The following is a 23683-nucleotide window of genomic DNA, read 5'->3' on the forward strand; positions in this document are numbered from 1 at the left end:
AGGTGTGATGCACACAGGAACGCATATGGGACCGAAGGAGGGCATCAAACACATTTGAAATCAGCCCAATCCGTTGGGATCGGGTGAAATTGGCCCAAATAGTACTAGGGTACCTTAACCTACATCCCAACAGGAGATCTATCAACAAACTATCACAAGCATTTATGTATGATAAGAATGATAATCATCTCTGCATTGCATGATATATTTATATGCTCCATCTATTTATATGTGTTCATGTATTAATTCGTTTACTGCATTACCTACCATTTAAAATAAACCGCAAGACCATTACGCACAATATTGCATAATCTTTATTGACACCTCTACCACCAACACTAGCAAGGGTGTCAATCGCCGGATATACTCACTATACTGGGAAAGAGATGTTTTCAGGGAGACATGCTAAACATGTACAAATATCAGTGGACAATATAACAAACTGTCATACATTCTATTTACTTTGAGGTCGGAGACAAAGACACGTTGGCATATGCTCCGGCTAGAGGAGAAAAGATTTCATACCCTCCAACGGAAGGGTATGGTCAGGGCAGTAAAAGTATGGAACTCTCTTCCAGAAGAAGTGGTGTTGCCAGACACAATAAATATATTTATATTAAGGTCGGACAACCATTTATTGGATAATAATGATTTTTCTCCCTTTCGGAAATAAAAGTCAGTCTACTCTAAACTGACTTTTATTTCCACCGATGATAGCTGACGACGGGGCGGCGCTGACATCATGTGATGTGAGCCGCCTGCCCTGAGCAGGCAATGCCACACCTGCGTTCCCAGGGGAATGCCCAAATTTTCATGGGGATGCCCATTAAACACTAGTGATTTTCTATACAGGGCAGTATTGTATGGATCTGACTGATCCGTGCAATGCTGCCGCTTCGTATGTATTTGGCGGGCGTAATTATGGCCATCAAATACGAATGTGTATGAACTATGAACGGCTACGACATTGACAAATATGAATGTCGTATAAGGCGATCTTAGTAAATTTCACCCTAAGATGCAGAACTGATGGCCCAAATTACTGAACCTTGTCAGACATACCATATGTCAACCCCCCCCGACCACCACCAACACCACCACCCAAATGTCAGTAGAAGAAATACAGATATTTAAAAGATGGAAATACATTCAGCTTTAATTAAACAAATATATTAATATTCAAAAACAACACAGACATGAATATGAAAAGTGGGCCATATGTTAAATTTACAACAAAATGTTATAGCCAATGAAGAGAAAATGTCTTTCACTCTTTTTAAATACACAAACAAAAACACTTTACATAATACATATATACATATTTTAATACTCTATTGCAAAGATCCAAGCAATATTAGTCCAGTCTATGACTTATTTCAAGCAGTGCAATAATATTCCTATTCTTTCCTAGCTCATTGAGGGGTCTATTTACGAAGCTTTGAAAAGCGATAATGTGGAGAGATATAAAGTAACTGTGAATCAGGTGTCATAACTGCTATTTTACAGCCTGTGTTTGAAAAATGACAATTTGGAGCTGACTGGAGGGTAGTTTAACTCTCTCCACTTTATCCTACTCAAAGGCTTAGCACATAGGTCCTTATTTTGGTTCACTCCTTCTGGCAAACTCCTTCTTAGATGGACAAAACCATGTGCACTGCAGGTGGGGCAGATGTTACTTGTGCAGAGAGAATTAGATTTGGGAGGGGTTTAACTTCAAATTGAGATCTATATTGCAGTGTAAAAATAAAGTAGTCAGTATTTTCCCTGCACAGAAACAAAATAACTCACCCAAATATAATTCTCTCTGTACATTTTACATCTGCCCCCTGCAGTGCACATGGTTTTGTTCATCTAAGAAGGAATTTGCTAGAAGGAGTGAACCAGAATAAGGCCCATAGACCCACGTTTTAGGGGGTTGTGCCAGAATTGTAAATACTAATTTTAAGGCAAAGTAAAATAACCAATTTATTGATGACAGGTATTTATTTTAGGAATTGGTACAGATTAATACCATTAGGTACGGCATCCTTTAGCCTTGTAGCTCCTGGAAGCTACAAATCCTAGAACAAGCTTAAAGCTTACAATCATGAAAAGATGTGTCCTTGAATCATTGGATATGAAGTTAAACAAAGACTAATTTCAGATGCTGATATTACTGCATGACCATTAAGAATATAATTATGTTGTATTTTACCCTCTAAGTGATATTCTGAGTCTTAGATTAGAATATTAATCACTGCGTTTTTGGAACTGAATTACATAAGACATTCCGGAAATGATTGTATAAAAACAACTCTTCATTTTATAAAGAGCTGAGAATAGGCCTGGAATACATATTTGCATAGTAGCTGGTGTCATTAGAGGATGTAGGCATGTCCATTGCATTTTTGCTGGTAATATTATGATAGTCTGTAGTATAATTCGGGTAGTGTGCAAGATGATCAGTGGCTGGACACATATCAATTTTACTGGAGTAGGTTTGAGCCTGTTCAGAAGACATCAGTTGTGTTATAGAAAATGGGTGTCTCCCAGGAAATGGATCATGCTTTAACTGGGCATCTTCTCCTACCATGCCAAGGAACGCCTCACTAGAGAGACTTAATGGGTATAAGAGCTGTGATGTAGACACTCCTTGTTCAGACGTATGAGTGATGCCCACTGGGGAAGCTCCATTTGGTTGTGAAATGCTAGACACCATTGAGTCCCTCTCAACCCTGTTCACCAAAGCTTTAGGAGATTGTGAGGAAGAACTGTCATCATAACCAGCTGGAGATTCCCTCACACCCCCTGATATCTCCTCTCTTGCCTTAACAGACTTTTTTTCTATGTCTCCAGACCCAGATCTGGACCTCTCACATTTGAACCTCTTCTGCCTTCTCAAATAGCATCCATTTTCAAACATATTTCCAGATTCTGGGTGGAGAGTCCAATAGGAGCCTTTTCCTGGTTTCTCTGGAGAGCGTGGAACCTTAACAAAACAGTCATTAAATGACAAAGAGTGACGAATAGAGTTCTGCCACCGTTGCTGATTCTGCCTGTAGTAAGGGAAGAGGTCAATGATCCACTGGTAGATCTCATTTAGTGTCATCATCTTGTTTGGGGCTTGCTGGATGGCCATTGTTATAAGCGAGATATAAGAGTAAGGAGGCTTAGCATGAGAGTAATTCCTCCGATATGATCGTGGATCTCTCTGGAACTCTGATTCTCCTTGACAATAACCTAAGGGATAAGCAGATGAAGATGCTGTAGATGCCATTGGACCTCCCATATTATGTGCCAGAGAGTTAAGAGAGCCTAGGTTGTTCTGGATGCTGTTACCAGGCCCTGCCATGGGTTCATTCATGTAGGTCATTGTTGGAGGTACTGTAGATATATCATTAGACAAATAGGAGGCTGTCTGGATGCCATTATTCATGTTGTGTAGTCCAGAATACACCTAAGGAGATAATAAAGCATAATAGAAGTTAAAAATGAGAATCTGTTTCATCACATACATTATGAATAATCAGTAAGTTATGCAAACCTCTTCGCTTGCAAAAAGTAAAAACAATTACAAAAGCAATTCTGGTGAGCACTAGACTTTGTCAGCCCAAACAAAGCCTCATGAATCAAATTCTCTGAACATAAGACACTTCATCAATATACTGTATGCAAACTACCTGCATTCATATTTCAGTCACCTTGGAATTTTGGGTGAAATTGAATAGGATGAGAGATTCAGAAAGTGAGAGATTTGGTAAGAAGTCTCCAGTTTTTTTTAAGCGGCAATCATTTACACTGCAAAACCAGTTTGATTTTGCAGTGTAAATGATCGCCGCTTTAAAAAACTGGAGATTTCTTGACAAATCTCTCATTTTCTGAATCTCTCATCCTATTAAATTTCATCCTCTGTGTCTTGTGTGAAAGCATCTTATATCCAGAAAAGCCCCAGTGGTTTGGTATTTCATAACTGTTCTGTAAAACATGATTTATGCTAAATCTGTTTTTTTTGTTGTTGTTGTTTTTATTTTAAATAGTGTCTGGAACAAAACATGTTGTCAAGTAAGAGGAGCAAATATATATTTTTTTTCTGTACAGGGTAAATGCTGTCTGCTTTTGCATGTAGCCAACATATGTTAAGGTGTGTACACACTTTTAAATTCTGCCTCATGGCAGACTTTGACTATCCAATTTTGACTATTTGATTTTGAATTACTGCACTTTAGAAGTGCTATAAATTGACACTATATTGCAATTTGTACCTAGGAGAACATATGTTCTACAAGCGAGATAGTTAAGATAGACTTGCCTGCACTGTCTATGTTTCTATTTGATACTGACTAAATGGGGGGGGGCGCATCGGAATCAAATATGCATCGAATGTGGCTTAGTACTCTGCAATTCTGACTAACTTTCTTTCAGAATCGCACCATGTGCACACAGCTTCAGACAGTTTTACTTGTACACTGAATTTTAGATTTCAGTTTTAACACACCCCACCCAAATCTCACTCTCTCTGCACATGTTACATCTGCCCCACCTGCAATGCACATGGTTTTGACCAGTTTTTTGCTTTACTTACAAATGTGAATTAGGCCCTTTATTCACATTGCAAAAATATTACTGGCACTCATTTTACTGCAATGGTATACATAAAAGGATTACACTGTAAACAATGTAGCATTTCCTTTTCCCTCAATCTGTGCCCCACGCATACCAAATGAACTTGTAGTTTCCAAACATAGAAAATAGAAAAACAATAGGCTTTAATTACTTGCTAAATGCTGTTTTTAAACCACTCAACCAGACATGAATGGCAATGACTTGTGTATTTCCCATAAATTGTCTTAAAATGGCAAATGTATTCTATAGCAAACCCTGCATATCCTTTAGCTAAAAGGCATCTCCTCTATATCTGCTTTTAGAGCAATATTGTATCAAATGCGGAATGAGGACATGTATGAAATGAGTAAGGGAGAGACTGTGTATGTTCTATGTACCTACTGTATTAATAAAATGTTTTTTAATAAAGCTGGCAATACACATACAGATTATCTGTCCAATCTGGCTGGTTGGAACAAAAAAACTGGTAACATATTACAATTGACCATTTACTCCGAAATGTCAAAAACTGACAAAACGGTAATTCAGACAAATTGGTGAAATCTAATGGATTTAATCAATTGGTCTGATTTACCTTTTTTGCTGTTTCTCAGTGTTTGGGAGCAAATTATCAATTGTCATTTGCATTCACATTTTACCAGATTTTTTTCTCCGACCAGCCAGATTGGATAATAAATCTGTAGGTGTATGGTCAGCTTCCAGTAACTATAATGTTTAGATGTATTAAATATTATGTATGTGTTTAACTGTTGTAATAAAAAAGTATATGGACTCATCATCTCAAATCAATACACATTTATAATACCAATATAATAACAACTCCTAACAAATTGTGAAAGAGGACCACTATAAACACAGTCATTTTTCTCACTAAATTAGGAAATATAATTCTGAAAGAACTGCAAATGAGAGTACTCCCCTAACCTCAATTGAGAGTACTCCCTTAACCTCAAATGAGAGTACTCCCCTAACCTCAAATGAGAGTACTCCCCTAACCTCAAATGAGAGTACTCCCCTAACCTCAAATGAGAGTACTCCTCTACCCTCAAATGAGAGTACTCCCCTACCCTCAAATGAGAGTACTCCCCTACCCTCAAATAAGAGTACTCCCCTGACCTGGAACAGAGACAGACTGCTCACAAGTGTGCTAGTCTCCACTGAAGAAACACAACAGGAAAAACCAGCACACTGTAATTGTCTATAGATCTGTATAGAACAGCCCATATACAGATGCAATTGTAAAGTCTATATGCACATGCTAGTTCTTTAGCGCCTAGCATTGTGCAACTTTTAAGTAATAAGGGTGTGGGGTATTTAATTAGCAAAAGCTCCAATAAATAACTGAATACAAAGTAACAACTTAAAAACTAGTATGTAACTAACCAAAAGACAGATAAGGTATTTAGAGCTGAATCAAGGTAACACTACATACTGTACTTCAAAAAATGATATATACCCATAGATTTTCTGCGAGAAAGTGTGATAAAATGTACATGCCATGATTATATAAGGTCTCATTGTGAAAGCTGCCATGTATTTCCAAAAATATTCCATATGTGAAAAATATGTATCTACTTTCTATGGAGAATTGTGCAGACAAGATAATTACCTCATTATCTGTGTACAAGGAATCCCAATCCATTGAGTCTTTTATTTCCAACTTGACTCTATTAAGCATGGTCTGAAGGCAGCTCTGTTGAATTAAAGTCCCCCACGCCGCAGATCTTAAGATATTCACCAATCCACAGGTTATGTTACTGATGATCCTTCTACTGGTGAATCCAGAAATTTGTCCTTATAAAACAGTCCCTTGAGACATTTAAAGGCTGACCCCACAGGTCATTTAAATAGTCCTGCCCCACTAATTGTGTCCGCCCCATTTCCTCAATCTCTCAGTGACCTCTCCGCTGACTACCTGCAGAGCTAAATCACTTTGGGACAAAGGAAATCCATAGTACCCCCTGACTCCTTTCTTTCACACACACCTCCTATCTTTCTCTTTTTCAAATCACAAGTCTGTCTCGTCAAAATGCTAATAGGATCAAGTAGTTCTTCAGCCACAAACATCTAGGACCAGGGTGGCATTTTCATGCTAGAAATGTATTGTCAAGTTCTTCCTGTCTGAAATTGAGAACATCTATATGGTGGGAATCACCATTTAATAGAAACTTCACCTGACCACCATGAAGTGAAAGTGCTAAAGAATGAAGCCTAGTCCTATACACATCCATACAAATGAGCCTCTACGAACAGTGGGCCTTATTCAGATTTGATCACAGTACAATTTTTTGGGAAAATGGGCAAAACCATGTGCACTGCAGGTGGGGCAGTTGTAACATGTGCAGAGAGAGTTAAATTTGGGTGGGGTGTGTTGAAACTGAAATCTAAATCTGCAGCCAGTGTTTTCCCTGCACAGAAACAAAATAACTCACCCAAATCTAACTCTCTCTGCACAAGTTACATCTGCCCCACCTGCAGTGCACATGGTTTTGCCCATTTTCCAAACACATTTGTACTGCAATCCGATCTGAATTAGGGCCAGTGTACTGGTCCAGCATTAAAAAACTACGCATTTATACAGAGCAGCAGAGGTGCCGATTTATGTTTTTGCTGGTGGGTGCTCAGCATGTTGAAAGGCTCAACAAGCAAATACAGTGGCCCGGCAGAGTTACGGACATGTGGGTGCTGATTACTTCCTGTGGGTGCACGGGCCCTTGAGCACCCACAGAATCGGCACCTATGCAGGGCAGCTAGTCTTGATACAATGGGGCTGTAGCATCCATATTAGATGAAAAAATTTCATATCTGTAAATTTCAGATCTGCAAAGCATATGTGATTGCTTAACTACAATTCCAATAGAAGGTGCAAAAGATATACCTCCTAAGATGCTTATCTGTGCATAATGTGTAATCTGAAAAAGACCCTTCTGGGAGAACGTCCTTACTGAATATGGCCTACATAAAAGTGTCCCTTTCTGCCTCTCCAGTCTCAAGGCTCATTCTATCTGTTTACACTCAGTGCAGTGCAGTGGGAAGGGAACCAATACAACTGGCATAGTGGGGTTGATTCTGGTTGACTCGGTAAGCTGCAAACATCGTGCCAGAGAGCCCGCTCTGCTAAGAAAAATCTGCCCCAGCTGCCATTTCCCCTCGCAACCATGCAAGGGATGTGTACCAATGACACATACCTTCACATGTGTCCGCTGCAGGAGAAATCATTTGATGGTCGCCAACCATCGAATGATTTCTCATGGGCTTGAGAAACTGTTTTTTATTTGCATGTGCTGGGATGCAGACAGGGCATCCCCGGCACATATCGTCCTGCCCAGATTTCCATGGGCATGCCCATCGTTTTCCAGGGGTCACCAATAGGGCAGATTTACCAACAAGCGATATTCTTGTTATCGCTCGTTATGATACATGAATGCATGGTGTACATCAGCTTCTAACTGCCATGTGTTTTAAAAATGACAGGAGCTGATTTGCTGGAGCACCATTTAGCATTTGTAACAAGTGATAATAACAATATAACTTGTTAAATCTGCTCAATCTTATAGTCTTGTTTTAAAACAAGATACACTATTCGATTTTGGGACGATTTCATCCGATTTCGGCACTTTGGGCCGATAACCGGATGAAATCGCCCCAAAATCGCAGGTGTGTGATGTATGATCCGATCCGATGCGCGGTCCCGTGCGCATCGGACCGGATCAGGGAGGTCGGACGGTCAGCACATAAGATCATCCGACCTCCCTGTATGCTATGCATATGCCTGCCCACCTGTCAGGCATATGCATGCAGACACCGGGGGGCGGGGGAGCACGGCGGGCAGACACACTGACCTGGCTGGGCAGCTGTGATCACAAATAGCAGCGCTGCCGCTGCGGGACGGGATGGGACGCACAGTGGCGGCTATTAGATTTTTAAAATCCCTGTCAAATGACCGGCCGTTCTGTGATTGGCTGAGAGCTCTCTCAGCCAATCACAGAACGGCCGGTCATTTGACAGGTATTTTGAAAATCTAATAGCCGCCACTGTGCGTCCCGTCCCGTCCCGCAGCGGCAGCGCTGCTATTTGTGATCACAGCTGCCCGGCCAGGTCAGCATCACTCGCCGCCGCCCGCCCCCACTACTGCCGCCGCCCGCCCCCACTACTGCCGCCGCCCGCCCCCACTGCTCCTCACCGCCCTGCAGCTCCCCATTTGTTTTACATGTGATAAATCGCAAGCGATTTATCACATGTAAAAACTGGCTCATCAAGTGCCAAATTGTATGTGAGCCTCCCGGGGAGCTGCCGGGCGGCTCACAGGAGAATTGGGTCCGACTTGTCCTAAGGACAAGTCGGCCTAATGTATGGGGGCCTTAAGAAAATGTAAATGTGTGAATAATGATATTGCAATGAGATGTAGATGTGTAAATCCAGCACTAATATCTAGGAACAAATAATGATTTTAATCTGAAGTACCCGGTAAGTTGGAGACTCTAGTACCCCTTTCACATCGCAACTAATTACCAGGTACAAGCCGGTTTCTTGCCAGCACGACCCGGTAATTAGTGCGTTGTTAAAGGGGTTATCGGGTGCTGTAAATGGGTACCAACATGGCAATAAGAATGAGTAAGAAAGCAGAGTTCTTACCGGTTCCTTGCCGTGTTACTGTGCAGTGTGAACGGGTTAAACAGGTCAATCGACCCATTTCCCATCCACACTAAGGAGGAGGAAGAGCTTGGAGCAGCGCCAGCTCTAAGCGATGCCTCCTCTCCGCTCCTGATGGCGTGCCGATGCTCTGCCGCGCACCTGATGACATCAGCGAACTGGCAATATTGCTGGTTCAATGTTTGCAGTGTGAACAGACCGTACATGCAGGGTCGAACCAAGACCAAACCGGTTAAAAGTCCAGATGCGACCCTGCATTTGCGATCTGAAAGCAGTATGTCCTATGGGTAATTGGTAAAACTGAGATAAAACATGTAAAAAACAACCAAAGAAGCAAATGTATTATATATAAGCTGTAAGCTGTTTTGATAAAAGCCCGGAGGGGCTGAAACGTCAATGTTACTTTGAGAGGCTACGAGTCGTTTTTACTATTGGATAAGTCCTGAGTGCCGCTGCTACCCCCTGCTTGTATTTGGGACAGCACACGCTATTACACTGTGTGTTTTTATATATATATATATATATATATATATATATATATATATATATATATATATATATATATACTGTAAGTTCCCTTACATAAAGTATAGAACCTTGTTGTTTCCATGGCCAGCATTTCTGAATAACATGTACTAGATGTACTAGAAAACGTTCTCCAAAGCCAAAACTGTAAGTATTCCTTGTTGATATAAAAAGTCTCCAACTAGGTTGTGTATTCATAGACTTCATCTAATTGAGTGCAACAATTTATATTGTGCACCATATGTGTTTAAAGACCCCCATACACTAAACGATTTACCTGCAAGTTGGGTTCTTTTCCTGTGATTGCAGCAATCAATCACAGGAAAAGAACCCAAATTTCAGGTGACTGACAGTGGGTTGGATGCAATGAGACATCTTTCCTGCCAACTCTGCATCCAATAGGGATGCAGAGTTGGCAGCAATTAGTTGAGTTATATGGTCTGGTTAGGGGTGGAGTCAGCTCAGGAACTTCGCTTCGGCCGGCAAGAACGGCGGGCTTCTCCATGAATGGAGAGATAGAAACTAGGCTAAGTATGGAGTAGCAGCACTTTTGAGCAGTTTACGATGGCTCTGGTGGGCATCTATATTCTTTTCTGGGTGGAAGCTCTACTTGCGATGCTTAGCAGTTCTTTTACCTAAAAATTTGCAGCTTTGTAGACATAAGCAAACAAACATACAAAGTAGGCTATATGGGGTATATTAACTAAAGCTTCTAAAAATGAAAATAGATGATGTTTCCCATAGCAACCAATCAGATTCTGTCTATAATTTTCTAGGATACAATAGAGAAATGATAGACATAATCATGTTGGTTGCTATGGGCAACATCAACTCTTAATTTTTTTGAAGCTCTTCGGAAATGTACCCCTATATGTGCTCAACTTGCATGTGGCAGTCCCTATCATAAAGTATGGCATAAGGTCATTATAAATGAAATAAATGAAGTGGCCAGATCTTGCTCAATTTGGCCACCTACAGATATGCCGATAACAGAAATATCAGCCCATGCATGGACATTTTTTTTATTATTTCATATAATATAAACAAATACTTGAATTTTAAAAGTCCAAATATCAGGAGATTTCTAAAAACTTGGAGAAACATACAAGCAGGGCCGGACTGGCCATCTGGCACTTCTGGTAAATGCCAGAAGGGCCGGTGGACCTGTGGGACGATATTGTGCTGCAGTATAATGCAGTAAAAGTTGTGTCCGCCCCGATGCCACCCTCCCAGTCCATCATAGTGGCCGCCGCCACTGCAGCTGCCCGCCCATCCACCTGTCCATTCGTTAGTCCATCTCGCCTGCCCGTCCCTGCCTCCCTCCCTCCATTGCTCGCCGCCACCACTAGCTCCGAGGAGAGGAGAGCGCATCACGTGTCTCTCCTGCACCTCAGTGTGTATTCCTGTTTTTGAGAGCTCGTGGCAGCCAATCAGGAGCCAGCCCGCGAGCTTTGAATTGCTGATGGCTCAGTCACAGGGAAGTAGAGACGCTGTGCTGTGTGACGATGTGCTGTCCTGCTCACCTGTCCTCGGAAGAAGGGTAGCAGGCAGCAGTCACAGCAGATGGGGACATCAGATTCTCAGAGCAACAAGGGTGAGTGCTGGCACTTTTGGGGACATAGATATGTTTCTATGTTTCTATACCTGGCACTATTGGTGGCATACCTGGCACTATTGGGGGCATACCTGGCACTATTGGGGGCATATCTGGCATCAGTGGGGGCATACCTGGCACTATTGGGGGCATATGGTGTGTGTCATATTCTGTGCTGGGCATTACGGTGTTGGTGTGTGTGCCACAATGTGTAATGGGCATTACAGTGTGTGCCACAATGTGTAATGGGCATAAGGATTGTGTCATATTCTGTAATGGGCATAAGGATTGTGTCATATTCTGTAATGGGTATAACGGTGTGTGCCACAAGGTGTAATGGGCATTACGGTGTGTTCCATAATGTGTAATACTCCATTTTGTGATGCCACGCCTCCTTTCTGTGAGGCCACATACCCTTTTCACCTACTACTGGTGGGCCTGTGTGCTCAAAAATGCCAGGGATGATTTCTGGTCCCAGTTCGGCCCTGGATACAGGGCCAGATGTTTCAAGATTCAAAAAGTGATAAAGTTGAGAGTGATAAACAGCCAGCCAATCAGCTCCTACCTGTCATTTTTCAAACCCAGGGCGGGTTGCTCTAATATCCGCGCCCCCCGTCTGCCGCACATCACCTGCTACCGCAGACATAATTATCGTGTATGCTCTAACATATGCGATAATTATGGCAAAGGACAGCTCTTGAGTTATGCGCAGTAGCAGTGGCGTAACTAGAGGGGGCTTGGGGGAGCAATTGCTATGGGGCCCGGGGGCTTGGGGGGCCCCAAAGACCAGCAGTCCCCTGCACCCTTTTTTTCTATATATTTTTTTCTAATAGTGTAGCGCAGGCAGTGTCTGTAGTCCTCCTTCAGCGGGGGTGCCAAACAAGTGACACTCCACTGCTTGCGGTGCGTACAGGAGAACCAACAGGCTGCTCACAAATGATAACCAGCACCGCATCAGAGCCTGCTAACCCCCCAGGAGACCCGGCGCACATGAGACAGGCTGCGCACACAAGACACCCTTCCAGCTCCGCATCAGAGAGCGCCAGTGCTGCAGCAGGATACACAACATCGGGAGACCTAGCTCTGCATCAGAGAGCGCTGGTGCACCAGGAGACTCGGCACCATATCAGCAGACACAGCGCCACATCAGGAGACCCGACTTGGCATCAGGAGGCCTGGAGCCACACAGGAGTGGAGACACGGCACTGGCTGCTGGTGAGTGGAAGATCTGCCACTATCAGACATATATTTGTTCTGGGGGGGGAGGGGGAATAAGAAGAGACAAATTGATGCCTCTAAAATCCCTTGCTCTTTATCTTCTCCCTCTCTCCTCAACCACCATTGCTTCCCCTCTTGCCCCCTGGCTTTCTCATTCACCCTCTCCATCTCACCTCTCTTCCTTACAGGTAGGAGCTGATTGGCTGGCTGTTTATCATTCTCCACTTTTTGAAGTTTGAACAGACTAGTGCCATGAAATCTCCTCTAATTTCTCAGGCATAGCCAATGAAAATTACAGTTGTTTGGTACTTTATCTCACTCCACGTGTTGTTAACTTCCCCATAGCATTACTGTGTAGTAGAAGGCAATACTAGCAGCTAAGAACATGATTTTCAAATCACCTGTATGTTTTGGTATTCAGTTCTTGCTGCTCTACTTTTGGTGGTCTACATTTTTATAGTTGCTTTATATTTATACACTGTTATATTTCCAATACGAGGGTTATATGGTACTAGTGGCGTATCTATAATAAGTGCAGGAAATGCATAGGGCAAAGGCCCATGTGTTCATGAGTGCACACACCGCAGCACTGAAAAATCAGTAGAAAAATATTGAGGCAACTATTTTCCCAGCTTTTCACACATGCACAGTGGAGAAATCAACTTCTGTGCATTTGCAGTAGAACATTATCACATACCTCTCAACAGTCCCGATTTCAGCGGGACAGTCCAGATTATCAGGGCCTGTCCCGCTGTCCCTCCCGCGGCCGGCAGTGTCCCGCGGTGAGGGGGGGCTGTTGGGAGTCCCCCCTGTCGGCTGCTAAGCAGCGGGGAATAAACGCTGTGCGCATGCGTACAGCGTCTATTCCCGCAGCCAGGGGGCTGGGGGCATGGCTAGAGGCTCACAGAGCCTCTGGGTCATGCCTCCATAGCGGCAAAATGGGGGCGTGACCTTGCGGGAGAGCAGCGAGTATAGGCCACGCCCCTGAAATTAGGCCACCCCCCATTTTCGGCGCGCAGCAACTACATCCCTCCTCCAGCTCGGCCAAGGTTGGGAGGTATGTTATCAGAGTTTATTAGTGTTCAGTCCAGCACATATAGCTAGAGAGGAGGGAACTCTGGACAGAGACTGCACACAGACCTCCTTCTCACTTGATATGCCCCTGTATGGTATCATCTCATTTGACAAGCTGCCAGTGCCTTTGTGTGTCATTTTCAAGTAGAGATAAGTGGGATTGGTTCCTATGTGTTTGGGCATACCTCCCAGCATTAGCCAAACTAGAAGAGGGACACTGCAGGCCCTGGAAATTTGAAGGGTGTGGTCTAGTGGCAAGTAGGCATGGCCTATACCCACTCGGCCATGCCCTGTTTTTGCCACTGTGGGGGCATGGCTAGTGGCTCTGTGAGCTTCTGGCCATGCCCCTCTGGATGCAGGAATAGACGCTGTGTGCATGCACACAGTATGTATTCATGGGTGACAGGGGGACTCAGAACTGCCCCTCCCCTGCTGCAGGACACTTCTGGCCCCAGGTGGGACTTGGGAATGTCCCCAAACAAACACATCCACAGAAATCCAGAATTTACACAATAAAACATCAAAGCAATGTTCATATCTTCTACAGAAGTATAGATCCCCAAATGTACTAAGCAAAAGGTTTTCTAACCAGCTACCAATTCAACCTGTTAAGCTTATCAAGACAATGAGGCAATTGTAACAGGTTAGATAGCTGAGAACACAGTCTGTTACCTAGTGCTACCTAGTCAATCAGAAGGTGAGGACTCACAATACATGATTATTTAAGCGGCAGTCATAGGCGAATCTAGAAATATGGCAATGGGTGGTCCCAGATCCAAATAATGAAGCAGGACGGACCTTTGCGCAGCGAAGCCGTGCTGCGAAAATGGGGCGTGGCCTCGTGGAAAGGGGGCGTGTCATAACAAAAAGGGGTGTGGTATTACACCTTAGACCACACACCATAATGCCCATTGCACATTTTAGCAAACTCCGTAATACCCATTACAAATAAAGCCACACGCCGTAATGTCAATTACACATAAGGCCACACACCATAATGCCCATTACACATTGTGCCACACATCATGATGCCCATTACATACTATATAACAAACCGTAATGCCCATTACATATTTGACACATAAGTGCTGCTTACCTACATGCTCATTGCTAGGGGGTTCTTGCTTAATGCCAAAGGCTTCATGCTCGATGGCAAGGGGGCTTCATGATGGCAAGGGGGCGACCGGCGGTTTAATGGGTGGTCCGGTGCACCCCCGGACCACCCCTTAGATTCGCCTATGGCAGCAGGTATGGGTCAAAGGGTCGACTTAATGAAGGTCAACATACATTAGGTCGACCACTAAAGGTTGACAGGGCTTATATCGACACATGAAGCATGTCAACATGCGGTAAACAGGGTCGGAAAGTCGACACAAGCATTAGGTCAACGATGGGAACATCGACAGTCAAAATGTCAACATGATTTTTTCAAATTTTTTGTTCCAAATTTTGCCGTAAGTCAACATGGACACCGTATCAGTGTACTGTGGCCCCACGCATGGTTTGCTACGCTTGCCATGCTTCAGTGCCTTGTTGCACTCGGCAAACTATTCAATTCTATTCTACATGCCCTAGTGGATGAAATTTTTTTATTTATTTATTTTAGTGGGAAAATTATTATTATTATTATTATTATTTTAACAAAACATATTATTTATGGACAATATTAAACTTGCAATTTTAAGTCATTTTTAGTTGGTATTAAAAAATCTTTGACAAGACAAAATTACTATTTTATAATTATAAGCATATAATTATAAGCAAACCGCATGCTTCGACCTTCCGACACTGTCAACCTTAGCCATGTCAACTTAATTCATGTGTCAAGCTAAGCACTGTTGACCTTTAGTGGTCGACCTAATGTATGCTGATCTTTATAGTGTCGGCCATGCGACCGTATCCCGTATGCAGCAACATGTATTATTTAATTGCATTATAAACAAGGGCACATCATAAAATAGTAATTTTGTCTTGTCAAAGATTTTTTAATACCAACTAAAAATTACTTAAAATTGCAAGTTTAATATTGTACATAAATAATATGTTTTGTTAAAATAATAATAATAATAATAATTTTCCCACTAAAATATCAATAAATAGTGCCTGTCGGCACTAGTCGACTCAGAAAAAGTGAAGACTCACATCAACCATTTGACTGTCTACCTTCCCATTGTTGACCTAATTCTTGCTTCGACCTTCCGACACTGTCAACCTTAGCCATGTCAACTTATTTCATATGTCAAGCTAAGCACTGTTGACCTTTAGTGGTCGACCTAATGTATGCTGATCTTTATAGTGTCGACCAAGCGACCGTATCCCGTATGCAGCAACATGTATTATTTAATTGCATAGTAATTTTGTCTTGTCAAAGATTTTTTAATACCAACTAAAAATGACTTAAAATTGCAAGTTTAATATTGTACATAAATAATATGTTTTGTTAAAATAATAATAATAATAATAATAATAATAATAATAATAATAATAATAATAATAATAATAATTTTCCCACTAAAATATCAATAAATAGCATTTGAGAGAATTATCAGTCTTAACTACCTCCTTATTATATACATTTCCTCATATGATTTATCTTCTTCTGCATAAAACACAGAAAAAAGCAGCGCTCAAATTTTAAAATGAGTGAATCAATTTGTTAAATTTGAATTATTTATTCTCAACCGTTTAAATAATGCATATTTTGTCATGCATATAAAAAACACATGTGTAATTCACAAAAATAAGCACATAAAAGGAAAAGCACAATGATTTGACAAAAAATACATATGAAAAAATGTTGTTGACAAAGCTGGCGTTGGTCCGGTGAAACGCGTTGTTGTTGCCTGGTGCCAGATCTTGGAAGTTCATTGGAGGACCTACCTGCTAATTACTCTGACCACCTTTCCCTTAATTTTGGAAGTCTTGGGCTCATTCCTACAAAATTGGACACCCCTGGCCACGAGGTTGAAGGTAGGCTACCAACAACAGCCACTCCCTCGTTTGGGCCCACAGGAATATAACTGCCGACTGTTGGACTCCATCCACCTTGCGGGAATAATACAGTGTGTGGACAGTGCAGGACCATTGTTCCTCCAAACCCCCAATCAGGGGACCTCCGTACACATGTGAGATCTGGTCATCACATTTTTTTTAAAACAACTAATTTAATATGTATTTTTTGTCAAATAAGTGTGCTTTTCCTTTTATGTGCTTATTTTTGTGAATAATAACAAAATATGCATTATTTAAATGGTTGAGAATAAATAATTAAAATTTTACAAATTTATTCACTCATTTTTAAATTTGAGCGCCGCTTTTTTCTGTATTTTTTGTTTCCTTTTTGCAGGGACTGACCCTCCCCTCCTAAGCAGCTGCTCCAATTGATTAGGCCACTCATTTACAAGCGCTTCTGGGGTCAACACTATTTGTGTAGATCCTCCCTTCGTACAACAATCTTATCTGCATGGCCAGATACTGGGGTGTGGTATGAAGGGGCGACAGGATGGATCCCGACGGACAGTATCGGAATAGCAACTGCCAGTGTCCTGACAGGGGACGAGCACAAAGAAGCCCCTTTGCGGGTTTGATGCGCTTATGACTGCACTGCAGGCTTGGTGGCTCGCTTCGTTTGCCACAGGTTCTATTCTCCCTCTATGGGAACCCCCACAAGGAAGAATAGCCCCTGTCAGTTGTGATCCCCCTGATGGATCACTGTCAGTCCGGAATCCCTCATCGGTATACGCTGGGCCGTTTCTAGACAATTTAGCTCCTAGGGCGAAGAAAAAAAAATGCCCCCCCCCCCCAATACATAACATGGGATAATAGGGGGTGTGGCATAATTTTAAAAGGGGTGTGGCTTAATGTGAGGCGTGGTCTAGCAGGAAAACAATTACCTTATATCACACTTTTGCAACCTGCATGACCAGACATTGGTTGCTGCAGGAATTGTTATTGTCCTCCCGCACTTAAGTTGGTGGGCTGAAGGCCACACAGTGACCTAGTACGCCTCACAGATCAAGGCCAAACAATGACAGGCTACTTAAATCATTATACACTATTTATCCGTGATGCCAATTACACATTACGCCATACACTGTGATGACGATTACATATTACGCCGCACACCGTGATGACAATAACACATTACACCGCACACCAAGATGCCCATTAGACCCCACACTGTGATGGCAATTACACAATACTCCCCACATCGTAATACACATTATGCCCCATGTGCCGCTGCCGCACAACTGATGCCGTTTACTAATATGCCCCCACAGTGCCAGATATGCCCCCACAGTGCCACACATATGCCCCCACAGTGACACAAATATATGCCCCCACAGTGCTACACATATGCCCCAACAGTGACACAAATATATGCCCCCACAGTGCTACACATATGCCCCCACAGTGCCACAAATATATGCCCCCACAGTGCCACAAATATATGCCCCCAGTGACAGAAATATATGCCCCCACAGTGCCACACATATGCCCCCAGTGACAGAAAAATATGCCCCCACAGTGCCACACATATGCCCTGTGACAGAAATATATGCCCCCACAGTGCCACACATATGCCCCCAGAGACAGAAATATATGCCCCCACAGTGCCACAAATATATGCCCCCACAGTGCCACAAATATATGCCCCCACAGTGCTACACATATGCCCCCACAGTGCCACAAATATATGCCCCCACAGTGCCACAAATATATGCCCCCACAGTGCTACACATATGCCCCCACAGTGCCACAAATATATGCCCCCACAGTGCTACACATATGCCCCCACAGTGCCACAAATATATGCCCCCACAGTGCTACACATATGCCCCCACAGTGCTACAAATATATGCCCCGACAGTGCCAAACTCACTTTGTCTATGCTGCTTCCGAGGGGAGGGGAGCGCATCCTGCCTCTCTCCTTCCCCTTCAGTGTGTGTACCTGAGCTGAGCCGTCAGCCATTCATATCTCGCGCCCGGGCTCTGATTGGCTGACAGCGGCAGCCCAGTGACTTGAGCGAGGGGACGGAGAGACGCATGATGCGTTCCCCTCCCCTCTCCAGCGTGTAGTCGGGCCGGCCGGGGAGACAGCGGCGGCGGCTATGGCGGCTACGGGGTGTTGGGGGGGGGAGACTGCCGGGCGCCCTGGCTGTTTCAGAGGCGGACAAGCCGTGCGGCGCCCGGGGCTGCTGCACGGCTTGTCCGCCTCTAGAAACGGCCCTGGGTATACGGACCGCAACCCCCCCCCACCCCAGTTGGGCAGTCATCCGGCACCCCAGATACTGTATACAGTATATAGGGTAGTTTTTGTCAAATCCCCAGGACATCATTTTTGCTTCAGTCTGCCAGGGAGATTTTAAACTTCTTAGTAAATTTACCCCAGGGAGGAGAAACTAGTACCTTTAATGATGCATGTGACGGGGTCTATTCATGAATCAGTGGAAAGAGTGGAATAGAGAGCCAGTGGAGAGATTGCCCATGGCAGCCAATCAGCTTTGTGGTAACATTTATCAACTGTAATCTATATAATTATACATACTTTAGGAGCTGCTTGGTTGCTATGGGCAAAATACTTATCTGGCTTACCTCCACTCTTTTCACTGCTTCATGAATAGACCCCAATACAGAGGTGGAACTATTGGTGCAGCAGGTGCCTTGCACCAGGGCCCCTGGGGTCTAAGGGGCCCACTGCTGCCCAGACAAGCAATGAGTTTTCCCCTTGGCCATTGCACAGCCATTTTAGTCATATGACTTAGCAAAGGGATGGTCTCCACTGCCTGAGGAACCTGACCCATTCCTCTGGGAGGCAGGGCTGACCTTATGTGTGTGCAGCCGCATTAGTTTGTCATCTGAGCTGGACTGATAGGAGAGTTCGGTACTTGTGAGTTATCCGGGCGTCCGATTTTTTGATTGTATGCCTTAAGTTAAGGCATACAATCAGATGCGATGCGATGCGATATCGCATCGCATCGCATCGCATGCGACCATCGGATGCGATGACCCGATTTTTCCATAGGAATCAATGTTAAAATGATTCCTATGGAAAAAGGGGTCCTTTTCATACCCCTACTATCCAAGTGGGCATGGAGTTGGATATAAACCTGTGGCGAGCGTAGCGAGCCACCGAGCCCGAAGCGTGGCGAGCGAAGCGAGCCCCGCGAGGGGACGGTATTCCGTGTCCCCTCGCGGGGCTCGCTACGCTCGCCACGCTTCGGGCTCGGTGGCTCGCTACGCTCGCCACAGGTTTATATCCAACTCCATGCCCACTTGGATAGTAGGGGTATGAAAAGGACCCTTTTTCCCATTGAATTCCATGTTAAAATGGACTCAGTCCATTTTAACATTGATTCCTATGGAAAAATCGGGTCATCGCATCGCATCGCATCCGATGGTCGCATGCGATGCGATGCGATGTCCCGATCCGACCCGATTTCAAAATCGGACGCCCGGATAACTCACAAGTACCGAGAGTTCTGCTGCTTGTCAGTGCTGACGACCCTGCCTCTAATACCCCTTTTCCACTTGCAAAAATATCCAGGGTTTTTGCACATGAACGCGCATCAACCTGGGATTTAGTGCAGTGTGAAAGGGTCTTTGAGGAATATCCCATGTTCAGCATTCCGGGAACTCTACCCAGGTCCTGATCTAGGTAGGACCCGGAATCGACACGGGATGCCGTCAGTGTGAATTATCCCGATCGGGTACACGGGACTTTACGCTACCACTAGCCAGGAAGCCGCTTCCAGCAGCCACTATGGGGAGAGCACGGGAAGCTTCCCAGTCCAGGAGAGCAGGTTCAGAGCCGCCTCCAGCTGTCCTCTCTCCTCCCCAGAGTCCCAGAGCCACGGGGGAAAGAGCGAGTAGCAGGTCCCCTCCGACCAGGCCACCTCCGGCAGCAGCCACTTCACAGAGGTGGAGGAGACCAGCATGTCCTCAGACCCCGAGGAAGCCATCCCGAGGGGAAGCGCGTCCAGGGCACAGGCAGAGTGCAGCCCCCCCGGAGCTGCTGCCGCCGCAGATGGACAGACCCCCCAGATATTCCCCTGGATGAGGAAGCTGCACATCAGTCAGGGTACCAATGCTTTCAGGTGGCGTCTATTTTTAATGACATGTATGGATCAGTGTGAATGGGGCTGTCCCGGGTCGATCCCAGGTCTGAATGCAATGTGAAAGGGTACATTCCCGGGAAGTGTCCCAGGAAGCATCCGAGAACACATTCCCGGGTATGACCCGGGACTGCTAGTGGAAAAGGAGTATAATTCACAGAGCTATGAATTTTACCTGAATCACAGCTGTCTGTGAATTAGAGGTTGCTTTTGTCCAGTATAATTGGTGCTGTCAGCGCTTCCTTGACTAAATGCCAAACTGAGGAGAGCCCTGGGGACAGGACCTCCTCTCACAGACAGGGCAGTAGCCGCTGTGTTACCACTGTTGGAAATTATTGTGCAGGTGTTGATAGTTATATAGGCAGTGGCACACAACAGTGGTTGACTCAGACTATGAACAGTCCATTTACTTAAGCAGTGGTGTTGGCTTATTTATGGATAGCAGGCATTGGCGGATTCAGGGGGGGGGGGCACCCGGGCACGTGCCCCCCTGTCATGTATTTTGTAGCTGAGGACCAGGGCTTTCCAACAAGCCCAGCCCGTGTCTCTAGCCCCCCGAGAACCCGGAGAAATCGCCTGGCAAAGCTGTAACGTTTTTCCCCATAGGATAATATGGGACCCGTTAATTCCGACCCACACCCAGTTCCGATGGCTGCCAGTTTCCCCCCTGGCATCACAGAAGCTTGTGGTTAATCTCATTCAATTCCAAAATTGCTGGGCCTTCAATATGATACCAGGCTGGTCCATATCGGTCAATCTGTTCCAGAGATATTGCGTGCAAACTGATTTTTTATTTTTGAAATGTAATTTCATGGCTGTTCATGTTCTTTGAGGGCAGATTACTCTGGAACCAAACGTTCCAGATTCACCAAAATCATTCAAAGCCCACTCAAAAGTTCTTCAATATGATACAATATGTAAATGGGTCAGTTGGTTCCGAAGATATAGCCGGTAAAATGAGATAACTGGATAAAGGGGGGAGGGGTGGTTTTCTCTCCCCCCTCACACCACAAATGCAGGGAATAGGCTGGTGTAAAAGGGGCCAACCTGGGAATGCATTTTCTGGTGTGAAAGGGGTATTATTTCAAATAGCCGGGACCTGCAGTGCTCTGAATACAGCCAGGCTCTGCCACTGTCAGTGGCTATCACTTCTGCCTGGCGGCGGCTGTCCCCCATTTACCGTGAGCATGAATACCCCTTGGCAATGAGCATGTAATCTCACATGGCAACGAGCATGGAACCTCTGTCAATGAGCATGGAACCCTTGGCAATGAGCATGCAGATAAGCAGCATTTATGTAGTATAATTTTTAATAGGCATTATGGTGTTTGGCATAATACATAATGTACATAATGGCGTGTAACTTAACGTGTAATGGACATTATGGTGTAAATGTTTAATGCTCGCTTTTGGTGGACAATGTCCCGTTTATGAAGCTTATTGTTAATTTTGGCTTAATCTGTGGGGCATTATGTGAATTCTGGCTCAATCCGTGTGGCATTATGTGAATCTTGGCTCAATCCATGTGGCATTATGTGAATTTTGGCTCAATCCATGTGGCAATATATTGAATTTTGGCTCAATCCGTGTGGCACTATGTGAATTTTGGCTTAATCCATGTGGCATTATGTGAATTTTGGCTCAATCCGTGTGGCATTATGGGAATTTTGGCTCAATCCGTATGGCATTTTTTGAATTTGGCTCAATCTGTGTGGCATTATGGGAATTTTGGCACAATCCATGTGGCATTATGGGAATTTTTGCTGAATCCATTTGGCATTATATGAATTTTGGCTCAATCCGTGTGTTATTATGTGAATTTTGGCTCAATCCATGTGGCATTATGTGATTTTGACACAATCCATGTGGCATTATTTGAATTTTGGCTCAATCCATGTGGCATTATGTGAATTTTGGCTCATTCCATTTGGCATCATGTGTAATGGGCAAGTATAATGGAGTCTAGTATTTTGTTGCATAGTGTGTAGATGTATATGGTGTTGTACACTACACTCAAGGACATGCCCCCTGTTAAGTGGCCACACACCCCTTTTCCGGAGCACGCCTTCGGAGCGCGCACAACTACATCCTTTACTTTTGTCGCCATGGTGGGCCTGCATATTTTAAATGCCAGGGCCTATTTTTAATCCCATTCCCACCCTCTCTCTGCCGCTCTCTTAGCATGTACACTGGCACCACTAACACCTCCCCTCCCCTACCCAAACTCTTTTATCATGGTGCCCCCCCCCTGTCATTTTATCCTGGATCCGCCTCTGATAGCAGATACAGCCGTACCCACTGATACATGTACACTGGTGATAGAGCAGAGATGGAGAGGATCGAGGTTTCATACAGAACACCACATGGTGAATGTATACTGCTTTATAGCACAAGTGATAGACAGCCATATGATCGACCACTAATGGTCAACAGTCAAAAGGTCGACAGGGTCAAAAGCTCGACAGTCAAAAGGTTGACAGGGTTTAAAGGTAGACACACAATAGGTTGACGGGGTCTAAAGATCGACATGGAAAAGGTCAACAGAGTTTAAAGGTTGACATGGTCAAAAGGTCGACATGGTCAAAAGGTCAACATGGAAAAGGTCAACATGCATTTTTTTTTCTAAATTTTCAGCCGACTTGTGTCGAAAGGCGGTATTTCATGCCCTACAATCTACTAGGGCATGGAGGGAGAGTAAAAAGCCTGCGAGGCTGCGGAGGGACTTGGTAAACTTAGACAGTGTCCATGTCGACCTGTGTCGACATAGAAACCCTAAAAACATTAAAAACTCTTGTCGATCTTTTTCCATGTCAACCTTTTGGATGTTGACCTTTTGACTATGTTGACCTTTTGGATGTCGACCTTTTAACCTCGTTGACCTTTTACCTGTCGACCTTTAGAC

At 44.1% G+C, this 23683-nt stretch overlaps 1 protein-coding gene across 1 annotated transcript; it reads right to left on the reverse strand.

Moving 5' to 3' along the window:
- Positions 1-1850: 1850 nt before the first annotated feature.
- On the reverse strand, positions 1851-18626 carry LOC146045161 (forkhead box protein A4-like). The gene is made up of 2 exons (XM_083163862.1): positions 18549-18626; positions 1851-3436 (listed from the first exon to the last, which is right to left on the reverse strand). Exons 1-2 carry the CDS (start codon positions 18582-18584, stop codon positions 2303-2305), a joined length of 1170 nt encoding a protein of 389 aa, XP_083019988.1. The 5' UTR covers positions 18585-18626; the 3' UTR covers positions 1851-2302.
- Positions 18627-23683: the final 5057 nt, after the last annotated feature.

This window comes from Crinia signifera, chromosome 11, assembly GCF_055691185.1.
Source record: "Crinia signifera chromosome 11, ASM5569118v1, whole genome shotgun sequence".
Classification (NCBI taxonomy): domain Eukaryota; kingdom Metazoa; phylum Chordata; class Amphibia; order Anura; family Myobatrachidae; genus Crinia; species Crinia signifera.